Source organism: Lytechinus variegatus, chromosome 15, assembly GCF_018143015.1.
Source record: "Lytechinus variegatus isolate NC3 chromosome 15, Lvar_3.0, whole genome shotgun sequence".
NCBI classification, from domain to species: Eukaryota; Metazoa; Echinodermata; class Echinoidea; order Temnopleuroida; family Toxopneustidae; genus Lytechinus; species Lytechinus variegatus.
In genome coordinates this window covers 15,251,197-15,275,188 of record NC_054754.1, presented here as the reverse complement: position 1 = coordinate 15,275,188, position 23,992 = coordinate 15,251,197, and the positions used below count along the sequence as shown (strand labels likewise).

General features: G+C 36.8%; 1 protein-coding gene across 1 annotated transcript in view; it reads left to right on the top strand.

Moving 5' to 3' along the window:
• The window catches only part of LOC121428574 (complement C2-like), a 35,816-nt gene continuing 11,824 nt past the window's right edge, over positions 1-23,992 (top strand). Inside the window, exons 1-14 of the mRNA XM_041625287.1 lie at positions 1-139; positions 2,052-2,179; positions 7,285-7,485; positions 7,956-8,138; positions 8,649-8,858; positions 9,995-10,077; positions 11,006-11,120; positions 12,057-12,269; positions 13,116-13,292; positions 16,534-16,775; positions 18,153-18,294; positions 19,635-19,748; positions 22,118-22,330; positions 22,602-22,720. Coding sequence (XP_041481221.1) covers positions 2,122-2,179; positions 7,285-7,485; positions 7,956-8,138; positions 8,649-8,858; positions 9,995-10,077; positions 11,006-11,120; positions 12,057-12,269; positions 13,116-13,292; positions 16,534-16,775; positions 18,153-18,294; positions 19,635-19,748; positions 22,118-22,330; positions 22,602-22,720 — 2,070 coding nt within the window. The 5' untranslated portion in view covers positions 1-139; positions 2,052-2,121. The remainder of the gene's footprint in view (positions 140-2,051; positions 2,180-7,284; positions 7,486-7,955; positions 8,139-8,648; positions 8,859-9,994; positions 10,078-11,005; positions 11,121-12,056; positions 12,270-13,115; positions 13,293-16,533; positions 16,776-18,152; positions 18,295-19,634; positions 19,749-22,117; positions 22,331-22,601; positions 22,721-23,992) is intronic.

Genomic DNA, 23,992 nt, shown 5'->3' with positions numbered 1-23,992 from the left:
TCCTCCCGAACGATCACACGAAACCTCATGATTGGCTGAACTCTGGGACGATTAACAACGGTAGTTCACTTTCACTTCTGCATACCGTCACGCCGAGACCGTTTTGCTGGGACTGCAACTATTTGTATTTCAATTAGATGTGAGTAGGAAATTATTTTCTACAAACGTTTTAAGTGTTGGCGAGTTTTCTGTTTAATTGCATCAATTCGTATATTATTTTGTTGTTTTATATCATTCGAAATTGCTCACAAACATTTTTCTAACCACCGCAACTGAATTTTGTAGCGTTGGTTAGAAAAGCGTGTATATGAAATTAGTGCGAAAGCTAAATTTCATATATATATTATGATCATACCGTCATCGCTTTCAAGAACCGTTTCAGTGGAACGAACTAATTTCTAATTTTGAGGTAAGAGCTGTTTAATGTTTTTTTTTTTTTGGGGGGGGGCAGGTATGTGACCGAATTAATTTCTGATACCACGATATCAGAATATCCGGAATATCAGGCATGTAAAACTCGACAGTCTATTTCAAATAAAAAAAAAAGAAATTCTTTTTACATTGATTTTACCTTTTGCGAAAGTATATGTAAATTGCTAGAGTCCATATTTTTTTTTCAAACTTAATCCTTGTTATAATGACGTTTTTTTTTTGTAAGTCTCAAAGCAGAAAATTGATAAACGCGTCTCAGATAAGTACTATGCAATCAGCATTACTGCATGATGCATTGCGTGAGATCGCTCTAATTTCATACTTAAAGGGATGGTCCGGGCTGAAAGTATTTATAGCTTAATAGGTAGAGTAGAATTCACTGAGCAAAATGCTGAAAATTTCATCAAAATTGGATAACAAATAGCAAAGTTATTAAATTTTAAAGTTTAGCAATATTTTGTGAAAACAGTTTACATGAATATTCATTAGGTGGGCTGATGATGTCACATCCCCACTTGTTCTTTTGTATTTTATTATATGAAATTAGGTTTATTCAATTTTTATTCCTCCAAGAAGTAGAAAATTGGATTGACAACTGATTTAGTGCATTAGATATTCATAGCTGCAACTTATTTCATTATAAGGGAGAGATATTATTAACACAAGTATGAAATAATGAAAAAAAATCATGATTTTATGTAATATCATAAGAAAACGGAAAGTGGAGATGTGACATCATCAGCCCACCTAATGAATATTTATGACGACTGCATGTTTTCACAAAATATTGCTAAATTTTGAACTTCAATATCTTTATTATTTGTTATCCGATTTTGATGAAATTTTCGGCATTTTGCTCAGTGAATTCTACTCTATGTATTAAGATACAAGTATTTTCTGCCCGGACCATCCCTTTAAAAAAATACGTGGGAAAAAACAAGAGAAATAGAGAAACAAAACCAATTTAGAATCACTCCTAGGTTTATCTAGGGGAAGCACAACATAATTAAAATTGATCTTTGTAGGTTTGTATGGTGGAGTTTATAACGTGAAGAGGGTTTACGGTTCACCGTGTGTAATGTGACGAAGGGAAGGAAATACAGGCAGAAAGATTGAAATGGAAAGACGAGATAGGATGAAAAGAAAAAAAAGCACCTTCATCCTACTACTACTCAAACCATCAATACTCAAGCCATATTCAGCTCATCTCATCTGGTTTACGGTCCTTTTCAGGACTTCACTCACTTTCAAGAAAGATATACTTCTTATTTCCTCTTTTCATCCTATCTCGTCTTTCCATTTCAATATTTCTGCCTGTATTTCCTTCCATTATTCACATTACACATGGTGAACCGTAAACCTTCTCCCCGTTATATTCAAAATTTTAAAAGATAGAAATCATCCATCGATATATCAAAAAATATAAGGAAATCTATTCATATAGTCATAAACATGTAGATGAATAGATGTTTTAAATAACACCGTGAGACAAGTGAATGTATTTCTCTTTAAAAAGTAAGGGGTGCAGGTATACTACTCAAAGTAATATACGAAGGTATTATATACATTCGTCCATTTTATACTTAAACAAAAATCTTGTTTTCATCACTCGTCTGCAGGACTATGTGCATTTTGACATAGGTGTTATAATATTTACTTTGTGAGGAGACGGTTTTTGGAGCTTTAAAGATGAAGTCTTCAGCGATCATCACCGTCGCCATTATCGGACTCATCTCTGTTTGCTCAGGTAAGACAATATTAAACAAAATATATATTTTTTAGAAAGAAAAGCTTTGTCATTAGCCTATTTAAGTCCCCATGTCTTACAGATTTCTTGCAACCACCGTATGTATAATGCTTGCTCCTAATAAAAAAAAGTGATGTAACCCTTTTTTGTTGATCTTTGCTGAGCCTATATCAAGAGGTCAAATTCATTATTCATTAGAAGTATTTCGACCATGTTTTTTTTAAGTGGCAAATTAGAACACAGGAAAAACATGTGTTGAAAATGCCCGTCAAATGACAATGAACAGCTGGGAGGTCTTTGTCGAAAATTGGCAAACCGTAACAGCAGTTTCGTCCTAAGTTTTAGAGCTGACGAAAAATGGCAATATGGTCGATTCCATGCTAGAAAAATTAAGCCATTTTCACAACATTTATCAACCTGCTGTCCAAACAAACGGAGAACTTCCATTTGCTTTGTGGTAATATTAACTACTGGGTAGACATGCAAAAAAACCGACAACCAACAAAAATATGCAGTCCACAGGTGAATTAGAGCGTAAAACGTTGCGTGTCGTACGGGACATTTCTGCGTCCCGTACGACACACAACATTTTCACCGATAACTCACTTATAATCATTTTTGTTGTGTTGGTTATCAGTTTTTCACATGACCACCCACTGTAGCTTTATAATTGACAAAAGAGAATATTACTACTCAATAGTACTCAAGCATTCGGCTAGAAAACTAGAAATTGTTGTCAAAATGTCCCGCACGACATATATGAAATCGCCCATATGTTGTTTGACTGCTGTTTCGGTTCACAAATTTTCGACAAAGACTTCTTGGTTACTTGTCATGCTTATTGTCATTTTCATGGGCATCTTACAATAGATTTTATATGTTCTCGAAAGCGCTCTGCGTCACCGTGTAAAAAAAACCCTCCTTAATGGCACATCAGAGCCTCGTCTCCTTGCGAGCATATGCCAGGGAAAAAAGTTTGTGAATAATCAAGACATCACGGTCATAACTTTGAATATTATGCCACCATGTCATTTTAGTACAAACTGACCTTCTTCCGAAACTTTAACACAGGGCAAAAACTCTGGTAAAAACAACCTGAGTTTTCTCAGGTAAAAAGTTTTATGCAACGGGCCCAAGGGTCCATGACATTTGCTCTGGCGAAAATTTCTTCGCTGCAAATTCCACCAACTTCAACCCTGGATTATACACGATGCCATCTTCTAAACCTAACCCAAATTAACATTAAACCCTATTGCAACCCTAACCCTGTGGCTAGTATTCTGAATTTGGGTTCAGCTTAAACTCGGGTTTAAAGTTGTGGTTTAAGTATGAAAAGCCAAAAGTATCAAAATATTTTATTAAGTTGTATGTTTCTTATTTTACTGTGCCCTTTCCTGATCCATCGATATTGAAGAAAATCATTTATTTATACTTCCTACACAATTATAAATTATCTGAGAGCCGATTGAGCTGAAGTATGATGTCTCTACTGTTAGTGATTTATGTAACAATTGGCTGTCCATACTTAAAACACAACTTTAAACCTGACTTTAAGTTAAACCCGATTTCAGAATATGGGCCTATATATTCGATAAAATAAAACCCGGAGCAATTGTCGCTTGAGCAAATGTCGTGTCACCGAATTCCGAATGGCATATTAACAGTCAGTATATGGAGTCGTTTTCATTGATATGACCGTAGTATTATACATGTTAGGCTGGTGTAGATCCGGGTTATAGATGATTATTAGGCCCCCCCCCCTTCCTCTGTACACTTACGTGTCGATTCAAACATAATTATTACAGATTTTCACAATACACTTCAAGAGGAAGGAAGAAGGCCTTATACGAGTCCAGGATAGAAGAGGCATAACCTTGTTTTTTTTCATATATATACAACATATTTTAATGGTTTCTTGTCAACTCGAGGGCGCTGATTACAAATCTGAATGATGCCACTCGTGTATTAAACCTTGAGCATTTTCCGCAAATTGGCAAAATCCAAGTAATGAGTGCTAACGTGGTATATCATTTATTACGTCATGTACGGGGAAATTGTTGTATTAGATATTCAAGATAGCTGCCACTGCCCCAATAGTATATTTCTAAGGCAAAGGGGCCAGCAAAAATCGCAAGAGTGAGGCGCACTAAATGCATATTATTAAGAGAAACGAGTGGAATACTGACTTAATTAAAACACAGTTGCTAACAAAATATATTATTTCTTATGTCATGCTGTATTTTGATATTCAAAATGGCCGCCAAAGGCCGTTACAGAAAGGGGACCAACGCAATCATAAGAGTGAGCACTGAAATGCATTTATTTGTGATGAATAATTGGGATACTGTCTAAAAAACATAATGATTAACAAAATATATCATTCAGGTTTAAAGTTTGTGTTTAATACTCTATTTTGATTTTAAAAAATGGCCGCCATAGACATTGATTGTATCATGTACAATGCGAACTAGGAAATGAATTTTCACATGAGTGAGCACCATAAATGCACGTAATTGTGATCTATGAGTATTGTCTGAAAGCATAATTTCTAACAAGATATATCAATTCTTCTGCCAGGTAGGTGATAAATACTGTATTTTGAAAGTCAAAATGGCCGCTCAGGCCTCAACAGTATTATGTACGATGTGAATGGGGACAAATGATTTTAATGATTTTGAATTTGCTTGACTAAATGGTGTTGTATGAGTGAAATATTGCCTGAAAACTTGATTACTAACGAAACATATCATAGCATCCAAAATTTAGGTGATAAATGTTATATTTCAAAATTCAAAATGGCCACCATATGCCCTTTTGTGAAAATCATCTGTTCTTATTCAAATTGTACATAATACAATAAGTGCCCATGGCGGCCATTTTTCATTTCAGAATGCAGCATTTATCATCTTAAATGCACCAGATATGATATACCTCGTTAGGAACCATGGTTTTAGAAAATATTTTACTCTTACATCACAATTATATGTAATACTTATAGTCAAGAAAAACCAAAATTCTGTCAAAATTATATGTCCAAAATTACAATGTACGTAATACTTTTAGGACCTATGGCAGCCATTTTGAATTTCAAAGTACATTTATTACCTCCATGACCAATACGTGAATCATGTTTAAGACAATATTTTTACTCATACATCACAGTTACATGCATTTCTCACTTTTGTAAAAAGTAGATTCCCTATACGCATGTAACATAATTTTGTTAGGGCTTGTATCAGCTATTTGGAATGTCAAGATACAGTATTTATCACTTACATGGCAGAAGAAATGCTATATTTCATAAAAATCATGTTTTCAAATAATGTTTTATCATACAGCAGGATTTTATGGATTTCATAGTCAAGTAAATCCAAATTCTTACGAAACGTTTTACATGTCTCCATTTACATTGTAGATAATACTGTTAGGGCTTATATAGGGGCCATTTTGAATTTCCCAATACAGTACTTATCTAATGCATGACAAAAGAAATTATATGTTTCGCTAGAAAACATGTCTTAAGATATTGTTTTACTCGGTAATCACAATTACATGCATTTTATAGTTCTTACTCTTGTGAAAATTAATTTCTCCAAACCCGTGTACATAATGTATAATGGGCCTATGGCGGCCATTTTGAATGTCAAAATACAGCATTTATCACATGAATTGCATTTATATTTCGTTAAAAAATATGTTTTTAGCCAGTATTCCACTCGCTTATCGTAATACTAGTAATATGCATTTTAGTACTCACTCTTATGATTTTCTTTTGTCCCAATTATCATTGCACATTATACTGTCAGGGTATTTGGTGGCTTTTTGAATATAAAAATGCTTCATTTATTACATACATGACATAACAAATGATACATTTCGTTAGCAATCATGTATTCATCCATTATTTCACTAAAAATTACAGGTGCCTATGGCGGACATTTTAAATATCTAGGAAATGTTTTTTTTTGTCAAAAATCGTTTTTTCAGAGAGTATTTTTACTCCTGCAACACAAATACACACATTTTATAACCAATGTGCGGGCAATTTTATGTTTTTCATGGGTAATTTGCATATTTTGGTGGCCATATTGGATTTTGCCAATTTGCGGAAAATGCTCAATGTTACACGAGTGGCGTCATTTAGATTCGTAATCAGCACCCTCGAATTGACAAGAAACCATCAAAAAATATTGTATGTATGAAAAATAAAAAAAAAACAAGGTTTGGTCGATTTTCTATGGGGCCTATCCTGGACTTTATACAGGTTAAAGCCATAAACAACATCTGAATTGAAGCAGTTAAATATAAATACATGAAAAAGTATATACGTTTATCTTGAAAAGTCTTATCATATGTCTCCTTTTTGTCAACTTTTATTTGGACTTTGTTGGGAGGGCTATAATTAAAATTATGCCAAGTAGACATTTTATAAGTAACTTCAAGAAGCAAGATATTAGACCTTCAGAATGCTATTTTTTCCAAATATTTAATTTGGTCGAATATATCTCCTGTTTTTAATATTCCTCCTCGTTTATTAATATGACATTTTGTAAAAGTATTTATGGCCCCACCCATCGTGCATGGCTAACAGACAAATCCTGTGTGGTGTTTCATAATGGTTTTCGTGAGATACGAGTGACTTTACGAACGACTGGTGATCCTTTTTTGTAGTGAATAATATATTAAAAAATCATTGATGTTAATCCAGTGCCTATTAAAGAAAGGATCAACAGTCGTTTTTAAAGTCGTTCTTTACTTACGAACAGCTTTATAAAACATCCACTGGTTTATGGTGTTTTATAAAGCATTTCGTAAGTTAAGAGCGACTTTACGAGGGAAAAAAGCTGTTCGTAAGTTAAAAGCGACTTTACGAACGACTGGTGAACATTTCTTACGCGCTAAGTAATCACCAATGAGCATATCATTTATCATAAGAAAGGATCACGCGTCGTTCTTAGAGTCGCTCTTTACTTACGAACAGCTACATGAAACGCCCCTGGGTCATGTTTTCGGCTAGCATGTATCTAATTTTGCGGAAAGGGTTAACAAGTTAAATGAAATGAAAAACAAATCAAATGAAATTTCTTTACACTGGAATTGTTTAGTCGAAGGGACAAGATGTCGCCGACCGAAGAATCTACGGAATGGTCGTTACGAATATCAAGATGGTGATGACTACGGATCAACGCATCTTCCTGAGAATTACGTCATTCGTGTGGTTTGTGAGCCTGGCTCTTCGCTCGTAGGAGATGAGTTTGTTATCTGCCAAAACAATGGAAAGTGGAGTGATTATCCATATTGCCATGGTATGTGAATGCTGTTTGTATTTTCTACCATCAATTTTTAGTATAGGCCTATGAAGAATCTTCGTTTATCATACTTGACCCAATTTTTTTATATTTGTCTGAACAATTTCTCTTTCCAGTGGCAGACATAAGAAGCGAATATATACATCCGCTGGAGATCAAAGTTCAACAGGAATATTATTCTTATTCTCTTTAATCATTTCAGTTGGTTTATGAAATAGGTTCTTGGTTATTCAATTTTGAGGTTACAAGCAAAGCTTATTTAGTTGTCAGTCCCCGTAACAATTATGATTGCCAAAGTAAAATCGAAATTTCGATCTCGACCTAGATTTCAAATTAAAAACTTGCATCATATAAGTGATTTTAAATTTTATTTGATGTTAAAGAAAATCCAGCATATATTTATTAGTGTCCATTTTATTATTCGAGTCTTTTATCATTTTTCATATGCAATCATATTTCGTTTCTAGCTCCACTGGCATGCCTTAATCCTCCTGCGAGTCCTACCAACGGGTATGTGCGCATGCGTGGAAAATCTGCTCGAAGTATTGCCGTGTATCGTTGCAACCCAGGGTACGAGCTTCATGGAAGACGGACTGTGGTCTGCGACGGATCTACGGGTAGATGGCAGGGTGACGTCCCGCATTGCTTCGGTAGGCCTAATTTTGCCAAGTCACACTTGCATTTTGTACAGAAAGACATTGATCGGTCTCTGGAGCGTCTTTTTTTTTAGTTTTTATCCAAAAAGGGAGACATTATCTATATACATTATCTACACACACACACACACACACACACACACACAATAATGTCTCCTTGTTTGGTTAAAAACTATTAAAAATAACAGAATTTGACAATGATATCAAACCCATTTGGAGGAGTATTATGTCTTTTAAAAGTGTTATCACAACAACAACAAAAATCCAGCTGTATATCATTTAAAATAGAGAATGTTTTAATACCTTATTTGGAGGAATTCTATACAAATGTTTTAAATTGTCATGCTCCTGGGGGAGGTCTTGTCAATAAGACCTCTCCCACATCCCAATAAGTCCCGTTATACCTCTATCTTGTCTATTTTTCTAGACTGTATGTATCTATCTTCAGTTTTTTCCAAGCTCCTATGTCGATAAAAAAAATCAATTTTTCTTTAAAATTACAAGGAACCCCATCTTGCCGTGACCCCGCTGTACCCTCCGGAGTCTTAGACTTGGTTCTTGATGACGCCTCTGGAACCAAAGCCGGTGATCTCTACACAGAACTAACGGAGTTCAACTACGCCTGTCGAATAGGGTACTATCTTCCTCGTGACGTCACAATCACGTGTCAAAATGGTACCTGGGTTGGGGATGACGACCCACCAGAATGCGAGAGTAAGGTTCCTCTTTCATTTCCTTAAACAGCACAGGATGCTTTATAGGAAGCCGATCAAAATACAAGGGCGTAGGCTGGTTTGAGCTTGGGGAGGTGTAGGAAAGTGGAAAATGGTATGGGCATTGATGGGGTGCATATATTGGGGAGGTGGAACTAAAGTTAGGATTAAAATCAGCTGTTGAAAGCAGAAGAAGGGGTACAAATTTCATTTTGTTTGCCAGTGTTGGAACTCCTGTAGGTGCACGTGCACACAGTGCGTAACCTCCCCCCCCCCCCGCATACGCCCTAAAAATATGGACCTGCCGAGTATAATCAGAGGGTGTGTGGGTTGTGTATAATTTATTTTTACGTGTATTTAATTGTGGGAGAGTTGTGGATATGGCAGGTGTTCGTGGGTGGGTGTGCGTTTGTGTGTTGTGTATATACACACATTGGTTTATGCATGGACCTATATAGGTCCATGGTTTATGAGAGCATGGCGGGTACTATAGGTGCGTGTGTTTATGAGAGAAAGTGTAGAATCGATGGTGTGTGTGAGTGAGCGTGGGGTGTGTGAGGGTGTGTGTAAGTGTGCTGTGTATTATACACACGCGTGTTTGTGTGAGAGTGGTATAGATGCCTGATGGTTTGAGTGAATGTAGATGTCGACAAGGTGTGCGTGGCGGTAAGTGAAAAGTGAAAGGGAAAAATACTACGTACACAGCAAAAACTGTGGTGTTTACCGGTGTACATAGAGGACCACACCAGTTATTTTACACCGGTGTTAAATTGGTGGTGTTAGTTTTACACCTATAGGTGTTATTACAACACCTATGGTTGTTACATTTACACTCTTTGGTGTTATGTTCAATTTCTAGGCTGTTAGTTAACACCTCAGGGTGTGGTCCTCTATTAACACCAATTGGTGTCAGTTTAAACACCACAGTTTTTACAGTGTAAAATTATAATTCACTCGATCCATTTGCATTATTTTCAAGCTATTTCTCGTTTCTGACTATTTAAAAAAAATATTTTATGAAATTTTGTGCCTATAAATTCTGGACCGTGTGAGAGTATACCCCACTCTATGCGCTATAACTTGTGGTAATAATATAGGTCAATCATTTTGATTTTTAACTTAATTTCTTTTCAATAGGAATCACCTGCACCCCACCCACCCTGGAGCCATTGGTGAATGGTGTACACGACATTAAAAATAAGACCTACTTTGTTGGAGATGTAAGTATTTATCATTAACAAGAAAAGAATACTAACACTAAGGCCCCGAAACGCAAAGGTTAGCGATTAATCGATAATTTGACAGAACAAGTCTGATTGGTTCACAGTCAGTCTACTGAGCAAGTTGCGCATGCATCGAGGATCTTGATAGGCCAATTCATTTAGCTATTAATCGCTAACCTTTATTAGCTATATATGATATTTACCTATTTTCAATATGAAATTAACCGCCTTATGTTATACAGTATACATAAATAGGCCTGTATTCTGAAGTCTTGTCGAACGTTGATCATGGTCTAACTCTTATGTCATATATGTTATATGAAGCCGAAAATGTCGAGATTTAGTTTATATTGTTTGTATCTTATGTTTATTTTGCTCTTTTCCCATGTTTTGATGATGGAAAAAAATATCCTGACACAATATGAAGGATTTGAGTGTCAAATGAGCTGAAGAATCGAACTTGGACTGTTATAGAGATTTGTGTAACCCTTGGCTCTCCACAGTTTAACCACAACTTCAGACCACAGTTTAAATCAAACTCGACCGCTCTTGTGCATAGAAGATTTCATATAGGACAGAAAGTAAAATAGATTGAAGCGCAATATATTTTCCAAAAAAATCTCGTCGGCGAAATCTCCCCGGCCATGCATTAACGAGTACTCAGAACGAGATTCTGTTGCCGTGAGGCCTGTAAACATGTCAATGGTTTTGATTAGATATTTTTCTAAACTCTGTTTCTGTTTGTTACTAAGAAATGGTAAGGAGAATTTGCTGCGCAAATTTACCCCTTTGAAGAATAATATTCATAATTGTCTCTTCTCACATATCTGAAATGGGGGGGGGGGGGGAGGCTGGTGGATTTTCACAGTTGGTTTCTGGAATTTTTGCCCCAATACTGACTAGATTTTACAATTTTCGTTCACAGATTGTACAATATCTGTGTAACGAAGGGTACCTTGTTGACGGAATTAGCTGGCAGGTGTGTCAGAGTAACGAAGGCCCCGATGGAATATGGTCCGATACCGTGCCAACATGCAAAGGTTTGTTTGATTTTACACATTTCTGGGACTGGGCCTGCATGCTTTTCTGTCACGTTTGTATTTGTTGGGTTGTGTTGTTAAGCGTGGAGCGTTGTGGCCCAGTGGATTAGTCTTCGGACTTTGAAACAGAGGGTCGTGGGTTCGAATCCCAGCCATGGCGTAATTTCCTTCAGCAAGAAATTTATCCACATTGTGCTGCACTCGACCCAGGTGAGGTAAATGGGTACCGGCAGGAAGTAATTCCTCAAAAAGCTGTGTGCACCGAGAAGGTAGCCTAGCTTAGCCGGGTAATAATAGCAGGGCCCGCTGGGAGAACAGTTTTCGGAACTGAAGTGGCTACCCTGGGTAAATATACCTTTATTATTAAATACAGAAAAGAACGTGTGCCCGTGCTGTTTTTTTTTTGGGGGGGGGATGATTGGAGAGATTTTCCCCTGGCTAACAAAAAATTCAAAGTGGCAATCATTTAGTGACCTTTGAACTTTTTATATTTTTTTTTTGCTTATTTTGCTTGCGTATATATATATATATATATATATAGCATGGAAATGCACACCTAAGATTTGACCTCAAGTCAGGACACTTCAAGTCACCTGACCTGAAGTCATGTTCGTGAACTTAGAATTTTGTGCTATCATCCAAAGCGATAACGGTATGGGGTATATATGTATATATATGTATATATACAGTGAAATAATCACACTTTCACGTTTTATTTGAACATTTCGACGACTATTCAAAGAAATAAGCTTACCCTGGTATGTCTTGTCTTTAGTTGGTACGCATTCCAGAATTAAATGCGGTACGAATATGATGCAAAAGCTTCCATCCGTTTTTTTTTTATATCAAGTGGCAAGTTGTCCTGATAAGGATCAGAATATTTGACGTTGTTCGTACGATACATATTATTTGATATGTTTTTTTTTAAATCTACAGAGGCAAGGTGTCCTGATCCAGGCCGCACTCACCTTGACAGAGGAACTATTTCTTTCTCACCGAATGATGGACAAGGGGCCACTAATTCTTGGCCAGTAGGGACAGTAATGAGTCTCAGTTGCCCTTCACATCTAGAGCTTCTGGGTTCAAGTGAGAGGGTTTGTCAATCTGATGGTCACTGGAACGGTACTTTGACATCATGCAACAGTGAAGGTAATCATCATGCTGATATACTGATAGGACAATGATTTTTAGCTCACTGGTCTGAAAACTAATATTGCTTCATTTTGCTGAATTTTACCCAGCTTTTCCTGATAAGACTAAAGTGGTGCCAATATATTCTGACCAAGCAAATCTTTAGGAGGGCTAACTATCGGTTTGACTCCGAAAGCTTTATCTGCTCAAAACCGTTCCGGCTCCACTGTTAAGACCTAACCTGCAGGTCTTTTACCAAAGTTTATATTAATCCTTTAATTGAAAGTGACGCTTAAGATTTTTTGCATAATAAAAAGTTTTTAAAATATCGTTGCATTTAGTCGGTACTCCCGGTACTAGTTTAAAACAGAGAAAGTGATCTCAGCCCGCAAAAGCTAGACTACGTGATGATTACAACTCAGGGAAGACGCGCATGCGTAAGAATCAGGAACATTCAATACAATGGGGTAAGATCAGGGGTCTGGAAACGATTTTTGGAGAGGGGTGCTGGTTTGGGGAAAAACAACAAGAACAAACAGGGTTTTCACTAAAAAATGAATTTGATTTTGGCTAAAGAAAATTTTACAAGCAAATAAAAGTTCCACTCCAAATTAAAGGTGATTTGGGTCATATGTCTACCTTAGTGCGTACCAGCTTGATTTCCAAGGGGTACTGCCTTTGGTGTATAACATGGGCCTACGGAGCACCCCCAATTCCCAGGGCCAAGGGCAAGATCGAGGAAATCTATTAAAAAATATCAATTTGATAAATCGTGGTAGGGTCCATTGATAAATGATTTTTAAAAATGACATTTTGAGGTATTCACTCGGGTTTTGTGTCCTTGGTGTCTTTTTTTATATATAGAGTACCACTGCCCCGCCTTGGGAAACCCCATACACGGTTCGAAAGAATTCTCTCCGGAGTACAGGGAGAATACCAATGTCGTATTCCAATGTGACCCTGGTTACCAGATGGTGGGATCTAAGGAGAGGATGTGTACCTATAGTGAAGGCTGGACTGGAGAGATGCCAAGATGCATGGGTAAAATGAATCTGTTGTATAATATCACAATCGATGAAATGAAAATCGATAAAATGATTTATAAATGATGTACTTTTGCCCCGAGAGTCAACACTACGTGTTTAGAGTACGATTTGGGCGAGATGTGGGAGGTGGGGCTGTACCAAACCCAATGATGTGGGTTAAGATAGGCCGACGACCGACGTCCGCGACAACGATGAAATTCCCGACCTTTCGTTTGAGGACGCGGACGCTACTTTACAACGGTAGTTGATTTTGGAAGAGACTTTTTGGGCCCGTCGTAAAACTCTAGCCGGCAATGCAAATTGTGTGACATGCAGTGGCGGCACCAGGATTTTCAAAGTGGGGGGGCAAATGGGGGGCAAAAGAAAATATTGGGGGGGCAAGGGCAGTCAAAAATTTTTTTGCATGTGTGGAAAAATCGAGCGCGAAGCGCGAGTTTTAGTGGCCCCAATAAACATTTTTTTGTTACACTTGATATAAACAGAAATTTTTGTAAAATCAGGTAATGCTTAATGGAGCAAAGTTATTGATCAAAACTAGATCATGAACTTAACATTTACATATATGTAATCTTAAGGCGTAGACCTATTCTACTTTTACATTTTTGTATCACATCAGAAAAAATGCATGATCGCATTGTAAAAGACTTCAATATTTAATTTCTGTTCTCTTTTTCATATCTTATTTTTTTCATACATAGGCCTAATAATTTTCTTCCGAAGACAGGAAAGTTTTTAATACACAGGGTAAAGTTTATTTTCAAATATACTATAGTTGGGTGTCTTGTTATGAGAATATAGCCTAATAGATACAGACATTCCCCTCGTGGAAAGGTCGAAAATTTAAGAGGGAGGGGACAGAACACCCATCGCAGATTGCACATCTTTACATAGCCTATTTACTTTTTCACTAAAAACCATGACGGTGACAAATTATGAACGAAGAGTTCAAGCATTCTTATTTGTTAATGAAGCAAATCGATGAGTTTAATCCAAATTTTACATGAGTAGATGCATATTTATTTCAAGGAAGGGGGCAGACTTTGAGTATTTGTCCTCCACGCCCCCCCCCCAAAGAATAAACATTGCTGACGACAGAATACACGCCATGTACTGTAGTTTAACACTTACATTAGCTTGTGTATCACACATTGAAATGTCTGCCTTAATGCAAGATATAACAAGCGATATAAACTTATTACAAACTAATAGTGTGCGAGGAAGCCAACAGCGACTAAGTGAGAAAATTTTCAAGTTTTGAAGAGCAGAAAATGGTATTTTAGAGCACTTCACAGCTGAGCTTGAATATGTAGTACGACAGCATCTACTTATTTACAAATTACTGTATAATTTTCTTTTAAGTCCTCAAAATTTCTGGGGGGCAAAGCTTCTGAGTGGGGGGGGGCAAATGCCCCCCCATGCCCCCCTTAGTGCCGCCACTGGTGACATGAGATTTTTTTTTCGTTTCGCATCTGCGACGGAAACGTTCAATATGCGTTTCGTGTGCAAAATTCTGGTTGCGACTATGGTAACAGCGATATATCCGATTGAGGACGACTTTCCAAAGCCACATTTGACTCCTAGAGCTCGAGAGGCCGCCCGGGGGCCCACTTCCATTGATTAGTGGATACCAAGAGCAACCACGCGCAAAAGGGGACAGAGTGGGCAAGTACATTACGTATAGACCTATGTAGCGTTATAAGGGTGTCAAAACGATGTTTAAAATGCTGAAAAAGGGATACTGACATATCCAATACTTGTAGGGTGTCACAATCCAAATACTAATTAAGAGATGCATTTTCATAATATGAAAAAGACTTACTTCCATTGTTTAGGGTGCTTTTCGAAACTCCATTGTCGCGCCTGGTATCCACTTATCAATGGAAGTGGTCCCCCCGGAATTTGAATCTAATCCCATTTCTGGGGAAAGTAAAACATAATGCCCATTACATCGTGTGCTAGAGGCGTATCGTTTGTGTAGAAGGCGTACACAATAAAACAAAGAAACCCGTTAGCTCAAACCATGGACCCTATAGGGTCCGTGCTTAAACGTATTGTACATGTATATGCTGTGTACAGAAATGGTTTTGGCTAGTGAGAGAGGTTGATCTGACCCATGAAATCAATTGCCAGTGATCCACCAATAATCCACATTAAATGCAATATCGATTCGATGGACTGTAATGATCTATATCTAAGCGTTCATTCAGTAAGTTTTTCCTCATTCAATATGTACTCGATCTGTTTGAAAAACCACTTTCTTATCCATGTCATAATCTATTTTAGGTCCTGCATTTCGAATATCTCCAGCCATCAGTCATAATATACATGTATGTATATAGTGCGGGTGTCGCGGGAAAGGATTTTGCACACGAAAAGCAGATCTGTAGGGCCTGTAACCCCCCTGTAACACAAAGTTTAGCATTGATCGTACAGCAGTTTTCTACGTTTGATTCTATTGACTATAATGTACAATCAATCATAAAAATCAAGTGTATGATTAAGCGTTAACTTTTGTGTAAGGGGACCCCAATATTAGCGTCGGTGAAGATTGCGAAAGGTCCCAAATATCAATTCAGGGAACTTGCCAAGAGTACCGTTTTTGTGTATGGTTTCACACGCCAGTACTTGTTAAGGGGTGCATTTTCATAAAGTGGAAAATATGTGTTTAGGGTGCTTTTCGAAACCCCTTGGTCGCGCATGGTATTCACTCGTCAATGGAACTACCCCCCGGGGGGGAAATAGTTCAAACCAAACTGTTAATGAAAAACAGGTGTGTGCATTAGCTGAACTTATTTTCATTGCGCTTAAATATACAGGAGCAGAAATTGAATGCTATTTTTCACTGATGTGTATCTAATTTTCCAACGACGTGTTTAATTGTCATTCGCCTCGATCGTTACAAGTACACCTTCATAAGAGTGAAATGTGATATTTATGTTCCGTATATAAAAAATAGTAGGCACTCAACGCGTGTTTACGTAGAGTAGGATTGCATATTGAATTATGCCATGTAGTGTAAAGCTTCCAATGTCCCCTTTACACAGGGAATGTTTTTTTATAATGTTCTTGAAGCGATTTTTCTTAGCCAACTGTAAGGTGAGCTTCATAATTATAATCCAATTTAATCAGGGACAGATCCATAGGAATCACCAAAAAGAATTACGAGCCAAAGAGTGACCCCCCCACCGATTTAGATAGTACTGATGAAGCTGAAATATCTTCCTGTTTTTTGTAAGGTCGAAATGAGTTCGATGAATTTTCTCGAGTAAAGGATGGACTAGGGAAGACGTTCGACGAAATCATGATCGACAGCGGCTCTGTGTTGGACAACACGACCTCCAACTCAGGTGCGCGAAGAAAACGCACAATTGATCTGTCGTCTGGACAAGACATTTACTTTGCGTTTGATGCATCGAACAGCGTTGGGTCGGCAAATTTCAGGAAAGGAATAAAGTTTGCCACTAATCTAGTTGGAAAGGTATGAAAGCTTGAAAATGCAGGGATAATTTCATAATAAGAGTTGGAATCAATATTGCAATATTGATTCCAACTCTTATTATGAAATTATATTGACCCACAAATTAGTTAGAATTAGTAATCCGCTTTCCTGGAGATATATACATAAAAACAGGTTTTTTTATAACCTGGTCTAATATATGAACCTCTGACTGTTTTAAGAGTTAAAAGAGGATTTATCAAATGTCTTGTAAATCTAAGCAATGAAAATTAAGTTTTAATCATGAGACATTTGAAATTGAGCATTACCTGGTTGCTGCGTAAATTTCTAAAATTTTGTTTGAAATTTTAGTGAACCAGGTAATACAAGCATTTCTTACCATACAAAATTATTTTGTGATTTTCACTTGACCAAATCTGCTCTGAGTAATCAGATGCAAGGAATTCAGTAGCTTATAACAAATAAGTTTCTTCCACAATTTAAGCTTTTGATCCTAATGAAAAAGAAATTCGGCAAAAATTCTTACCTCCATGCAGGTTAGGTATATAAGAAGGGGTTTAGTTCAGAAAGTAATAACATTTTAAACGAAATTTTTAATTTTCGTTTGCGTCGCAAAATAAGTTCAAATGCAATTTAAGCGCAATTCCTAAATTCAAGCGTAATGGGGATTATGCAGTGAAAGTAAAAGCAAATGTATATTTTAAATCTGCGTTTAATCATAGGTAATCAAATGACTTTTACTTGAGTTTTGGACTTACGATTGTTTTGGAATTAAACGTAAGTTTCTTGAAATGCCCCATTCGTCAATTTCAGTGAGGTTGCATTAAAGATGTTTCGGGTAAAAGTTTTATTGGGGTTAAAAAAATCTGTGCTGCAAGGCCCAACTTGTCACCGGGGTATGTGATATGTTACAGACATGAAAAGTCGGAAGAAAAAAAATGCGCCCGAAAATCATTATTTAGTGTTTCAATAAGATGAAATATAAAGTGACCGGAAACACGATCTAAATTTCATCGCTTACAGCCTTACCTAACATGTGTTATATTATTCTATTTCTCCCAGGCAGTAGCGTACCTTGGACTTTCCAGAGGGGGGGGCCGTCGGCCAAAAACGTTGACAAGCAAAAAAAAGGGGGTCTTCAAGCTCGTCAGGGGGAGGGGGGGGCATGGATACGTTTTTTGCATGGGTTGCGACTCGTCAGCCCCCCCCCCCGTAGCTACACTAGTGCTCCCAGGTCTAGAGATCTAGTAAATCACAAAGTTTGGCAGATATCGTGAATGTGTCCTCACGAACTTGATTATCTTATTATCTTTTACCGAGTGTTTTTCATCTTTTTTTGTGGTTGAATAAGACCTTTGTAATGTTAACTCCTACCTTTGATAATTTATATTTTTGCAGCTTAACGTTACAGGTACATCCAGTGGAACCCGAGTCGGGGTGGTGACCTACTCATCGGTAGCAACTGAAGTGTTCGATGTCACGGAGTTCACATCATCAGATGATGTAATAACTGCTATTAATAACCGTGTTGAATATACAGGTTGGTATGCCCTTGTTATACTTGTGAAACCGACTCTAGACTATTCTGCAGTCATAGACCCTTATCGAAACTCAACAAGTGAGTCTTCACGCAAAGACTAGCATATATGAAACTGGCTGTTTCAATTAGGGCCTTCAGTACACAAGGGATTATATAGGATGCAAATTCAGACCCTTAACTGGACTGAAGGGTTTGCACAGCAGACTAACTTCATACCGAGAAAAAGTGTAATAAAATTATATTATCAATAATTATGAAAGTGTTCTGCTCAAAGGTGAAATCCCAGAATACAAGTATATAAACAAACTCAGTAACATTTAAATGATTTTTTTGTGTGTAAGACTGTGCGTTATGTATACGTGTAATGACAATAAAACTATATTTATACTTGTGAGATTGCTCCTAAATAATGTATAGAGTTTATAGGGTCTGGGAATAGTATGCAGAAATCGTATGTGTTGAGGGGTCTGCAAATTAACAAAATAATTCCATAATTTGAATATTATGAACAGGTTACGCTTGTCATTACTATTTTTGATTTTTTTTAGTTTTACTTGGGGAATCAGGTCATTTGGCAAAGATGGTTATTTTAGTAACCGTTCAATCAGCTTTTTATAAATCCCTACATTCGGGGAACCAAACTTTGCAAATATAAAAGTGTGTTACCCAATATACTTATGACCTACTATTTCTTTCCTGTTTGTGCCAGTTAATTATTGCGGAATTGAATAGCTGGAGTTATAAATCACTGACTCTGATTATGTGCATCGCAGAAGAGTTCCTTAACCACCTGAAATTTGGCCAAACGGGCATCCTAATATAGGAAACTGAGGCAGGAACCGTTGGATCCGTGGGCTTCTTGATAGGTTCAACCTAGGTGCAGACTAGATGTCACAATGGGAGAACCTTTACGGCACAACTTAATATCTTTTTGGATAGGTACAACTTTGTAGTTCTCCTGAAGGTGCAAATAGGAACATTTGGGGTGCAATTCTGCACCTTGTATGTGCAAATTTGCACCTTTTTTTGGAAAGGTGCAAAGTTGCGTCTTTCCAAAAAAGTTACAATTGTGCTCCCAGTGTGACATTTGATCTGCACCTTTGCAAAGTTGCAAAGTTGAACCTGTTTTTCTTACTGTGAACTCGTATTATATGACGGCATGCCATTATTATACTGCTGGTAATGAGGATACATTCTAGGCTGACAAAAGCATGAAAAATATCTTGCCATACATGTAAATTGCAAAATAAGCTTGACAAACAAGGGAATTAATTGATAACTGACCTCAAAATAACACTCCTACGATAATATGGTGAATTTACTCGATTTTCATGTTACAGGAAAAGGAACGAATTTACCTGAGGCTCTACTAAAAATCAAGGATATGATCGTAGCTACACATGACGTAACCACAGAAGCTGACAGAAAACGAATCCTATTTGTGATAACAGACGGTACGTAGACCTGGGTCCCGTAACACAAAGTTTAGTGATTGATCGGAGCTTGATTTTTACGACTGATTGTACATTGTAGTCAATGGAATCAATCGAAGAAAAATGTTCTACGATCATTGCATGTACGTAAGATCGTATCTCTGTGATGAGCCAAAATCGCCGAACACTGATCTCTCCACAGATCTTTTCACACTTATGTTTGTGCGCATTATGTTACACTCCGCGCGTTGACAGGTGATTAATCAGCTCTAGATAAAAGCTTATTCCCCCCCTTAGGAACCTATCTACACTACCTGCAGATCCGATGTGTTATTGTATAAAGCTAATAAACTGGAATTATTCCATGGACCTGTTTTTTAAATACCTCTACAATTTCAAAATAATTTACTCAGTAGCGCTGCAAAGTATGATGAATATTATGACCCCGGGTTCGAATAAAAGATAGAGTGGTAAAGAATCTTCCTCACATAGATACACAAATTTTGGCGTGTTTTTTTTGTGTTTAGAAAAAAAAAACACATTTGCTCTAATAAAAGTGTTGATAATTTGAAAAGAAGTATATGAACCCATATTTTTTTTATATTTGCACCTCTAAGGTATACCTTCCTCTACAACTTTGCCAAGTTTGGTGAAAATGACATGGGTTTTGATTGAAGTGCAGTATTTCTTTTACTTCTCAAGTTTGTTATTGATATTTCACGTTTTTGAGATTATGTTTTTGCTATATTTCGCGCAATTTCCAAGAACTGAGAGTGTTATTAGACTTACAAACAAATAGCAATATCAAGAGATTATCCATCTTATTAAGTATACAATTATTAATTATATTGCGAAATTTGATAAAATTTAATGGATTTCGACTGAGTAAGGTCTAAACTCATTGTTGTGATCTCGTGAGGTCTAAAAATGCCAAATTATTTTGAATGCACAATTCTTAAGAACACCCCTTCGGGTGAATTTTGAAGCTCTACAGAAAAATTAGGCACCTGTCATGGACACATGTTGATTTTTACATATTTGAAATATTCAGGTGCTAAAGTATCTACTAAAGTATCTATGTTCAAAGTATGATGAAAAAGACATGGATTTTCAATGTTTGGGAGAAAAACTACGGAACCATTTGCATTTTAGACAGTTTTATCAGACTTTTTGGGACGGTTTCCAGCTAAATTGCAGTAGTTTGGGCACTGATAATTTAAATAAAGAGCACGTGGACCCCATGTTTTTAATGCTTTAATGTCTTTAAAATATATTTGTCTACAAATCTGGAAAGTGTGATGGAAATGACATGGATTTTTAATGTTTGGGAGCAGAACTATGGAACCATTCGTATTTTAGACATTTTGAACGGTATAAGACTATTGCCCGTTTTAGGCGCATTTTAGACTGTTTCAAGCCAACTCACAACAGTTTGGACACTGAGGCCCGCAATCTGAAGTCGGTTTTAACTTAGACCACGGTCTAACTCTTGAGGGAGAGCCAACAATTCGAAAATTCTGTTTGTATTGTGTATTTCTTATGTTTACTATTTTGTTTCCTTTGGCTTGCTTTCATAATGAAAAAAATACTTCAGTTATCATTCCCAAACAATTATGCACAATTCTGGTGTCACATGAGTTAATAAATTGAATGTGTACTGTTTGGGATTTGTGCCCCAATTAGCTCTTCATGGTTAAACCACAACTTTAAACCAGGGTTTAAACCTGACTTCAGAATACGGGCCTGATAGTGCAAAGACTAGCAAATGGATCCCATGCATATTTTTAATGTTTTAACATCTTTAGAACAAATTGTTCAACACATCTAGAGAGTAGGATAAAAGTTTTAGCCGAATTTAATGTAAATGAAATGGATTTTTAATAAAGTACAGTTTTTTTTTAGTCGATTTAAGTCTTTTGAAGATTTTTTTTCGTGAAAGTTTAAGCACAATTCTTGTCAAATGAGGGCGCTGCTGACTCCAAGTAGATATAGTTTTGCCAAGCAAAATACTTTCTCCTACTTTGGTATCTACTTAGTTACATATCCTGAAAGTTTGATGCAATATCGACAGAGTAAAGATGACTTAAACTCGTTTGGTGTAATAAGAGGCACAATTCTTTTGATTGCGCAACATTTCTCATCATTCATGGTGACTTTGAAGTCCCGTCGAAAAAAAATAAGCACATGAACCTTTATTATTTCTTTTCATAATGCATAGATACCATAGTAACTCTCTGCAAAATTTGATGAAAATGACATGGACTTCATTTTAACTGTGGAACGTCCTTAAGTTTGAATTTGGAAAGTCACTGATGAGCAAATCTTCCATATTCCCTTTCCTTCAAATCACCAAATTCACAATTCTGATTCATGTTGTTTTACCTCACCAGGTTTCAGTAATATTGGGGGTGAACCGTCGCACCGGGCGGACGAATTAAAGGAAAGTTTGAACGTGAAGATTCACTGCATTGGAATAAGCCCTCATACGGACAAGGAAGCACTTGCGAAAATCGCTTCTGTTAATAAGAGTGATCACGTCTTCTATATCGAAAATTACATTGTACTGGACCAGCTTGTAGATGCCGTAACTGATTCGCAAACAGGTAAGTGCTCTCTTGAAGTTTCTGTACGAAATGTTTTCTATGTCGGTTTGTTTGTGTGTTTTTTTGGAAAACAAATAAGGAAGACATGAGCACAGCGCTTTAATGTGTTGTTCATGGTTCATAATGTACTATGCGAAGACTGTGTGTATAGCAAATCAATTTCTTTATTTCATTCAGTTGTTTTCAATCTAATTATGAAATTTACATTAAATGTCATTCAAATGACCTCCAAATCCCGAATGAATAATTTGTTCATATGCTTCTGTTACAGCCTATGAGGAGTGTGGACTGAGTAATCCAAGTGCAGCGTCTCGCATCACACAAGGTGACGAGTCCAGTCTGGGTGAATGGCCATGGCAAGCAGCCCTCTACGATAACACTAACGATGATGTAAGGGTCACCTTTTCTATAAAAGTTTCCATGGATATTTCTAACAGAAGTCAGACCTATTCGGGATAAGTCATTCCGTTTTGTTGACGATCAGCCATGCATTGAGTCTTTTGTTAACCGTGCGATAGCTTCTTGTGGGAAACCGGTAAAAAACATGTTTATTTAATGAAATTATGGAAATAAAAGCATTGTTTCGAGGGAACATAACTTTTTATTTCTTGGCATTTTCTGTGATTAAGGTATCAAGGATTAAGGAATGTGATTTTTTTTTAATTCAGATATCCCCGCCAAATTAGTTTTTGGTATCCTTTATCCAAATTGTTTTTGCTCACTCATGCGTGAATGAGGAATCATCTCAGTAATTTTAAATGAAAGAGGGGGTTCTAAGCTTTACAATGGAAGGTCACTTGTCTATTGTATTTGTGATTAAGTTGTGATAAATCATCGATAAATCTCGGTTTCGTTTTTGTCTCACTTGCATAGCAGTGTGAGACTATAGGCGCCGCTTTTGCGGCGGTGGCGGCGTCAACACCAAAACTTAACCGAAGGTTATGTATTTGAAATGACAGCATAACTTAGAAAGTATATAGACCTAGTTCATGAAACTTGGCCATAAAGTTAATCAAGTATTACTGAACATCCTGCTTGAGTTTCATGTCACATGACCAAGGTCAAAGGTCATTTAGGGTTAATGAACTTTGACCGAATTCGGAGAATCTGTTGAATTAACATCATAACTTTGGAAGTTTATGGATCTGATTCGTGAAACTAGGACATAATAGTAATCAAGTATCACTGAACATCTTGCATGAGCTTCAGGTCACATGACTAAGGTCAAAGGTCATTTAGGGTCAATGAACGTTGGCCACCAAATTGGGGGTATCTGTTGAATCACCATCATAACCTAGAAAGTTTATGGATCTGATTCATGAAACTTGGACATAATAGTAATCAAGTATCACTGAACATCCTGTGCAAGTTTCAGGTTACATGATTCAGATCAAAGGTCATTTAGGGTCAATGATCTTTGGCCAAATTGGGGGTATTTGTTTAATTATCATAACTTTGAGAGTATATTGGTCTAGTTCATTAAACTTGGACATAGGAGTAATCAAGTATCACTGAACATCCTGTGCGCATTTTAGGTCACATGACCAAAAGTCAAAGGTCAATGAACTTTGGCCGAATTTTTTTTGTTGAATTACCATCTTATCTCTGTAAGTGTATTGGTCTAGTTCATAAAACGTGGATATAAGAGTAACCAAGTATCAC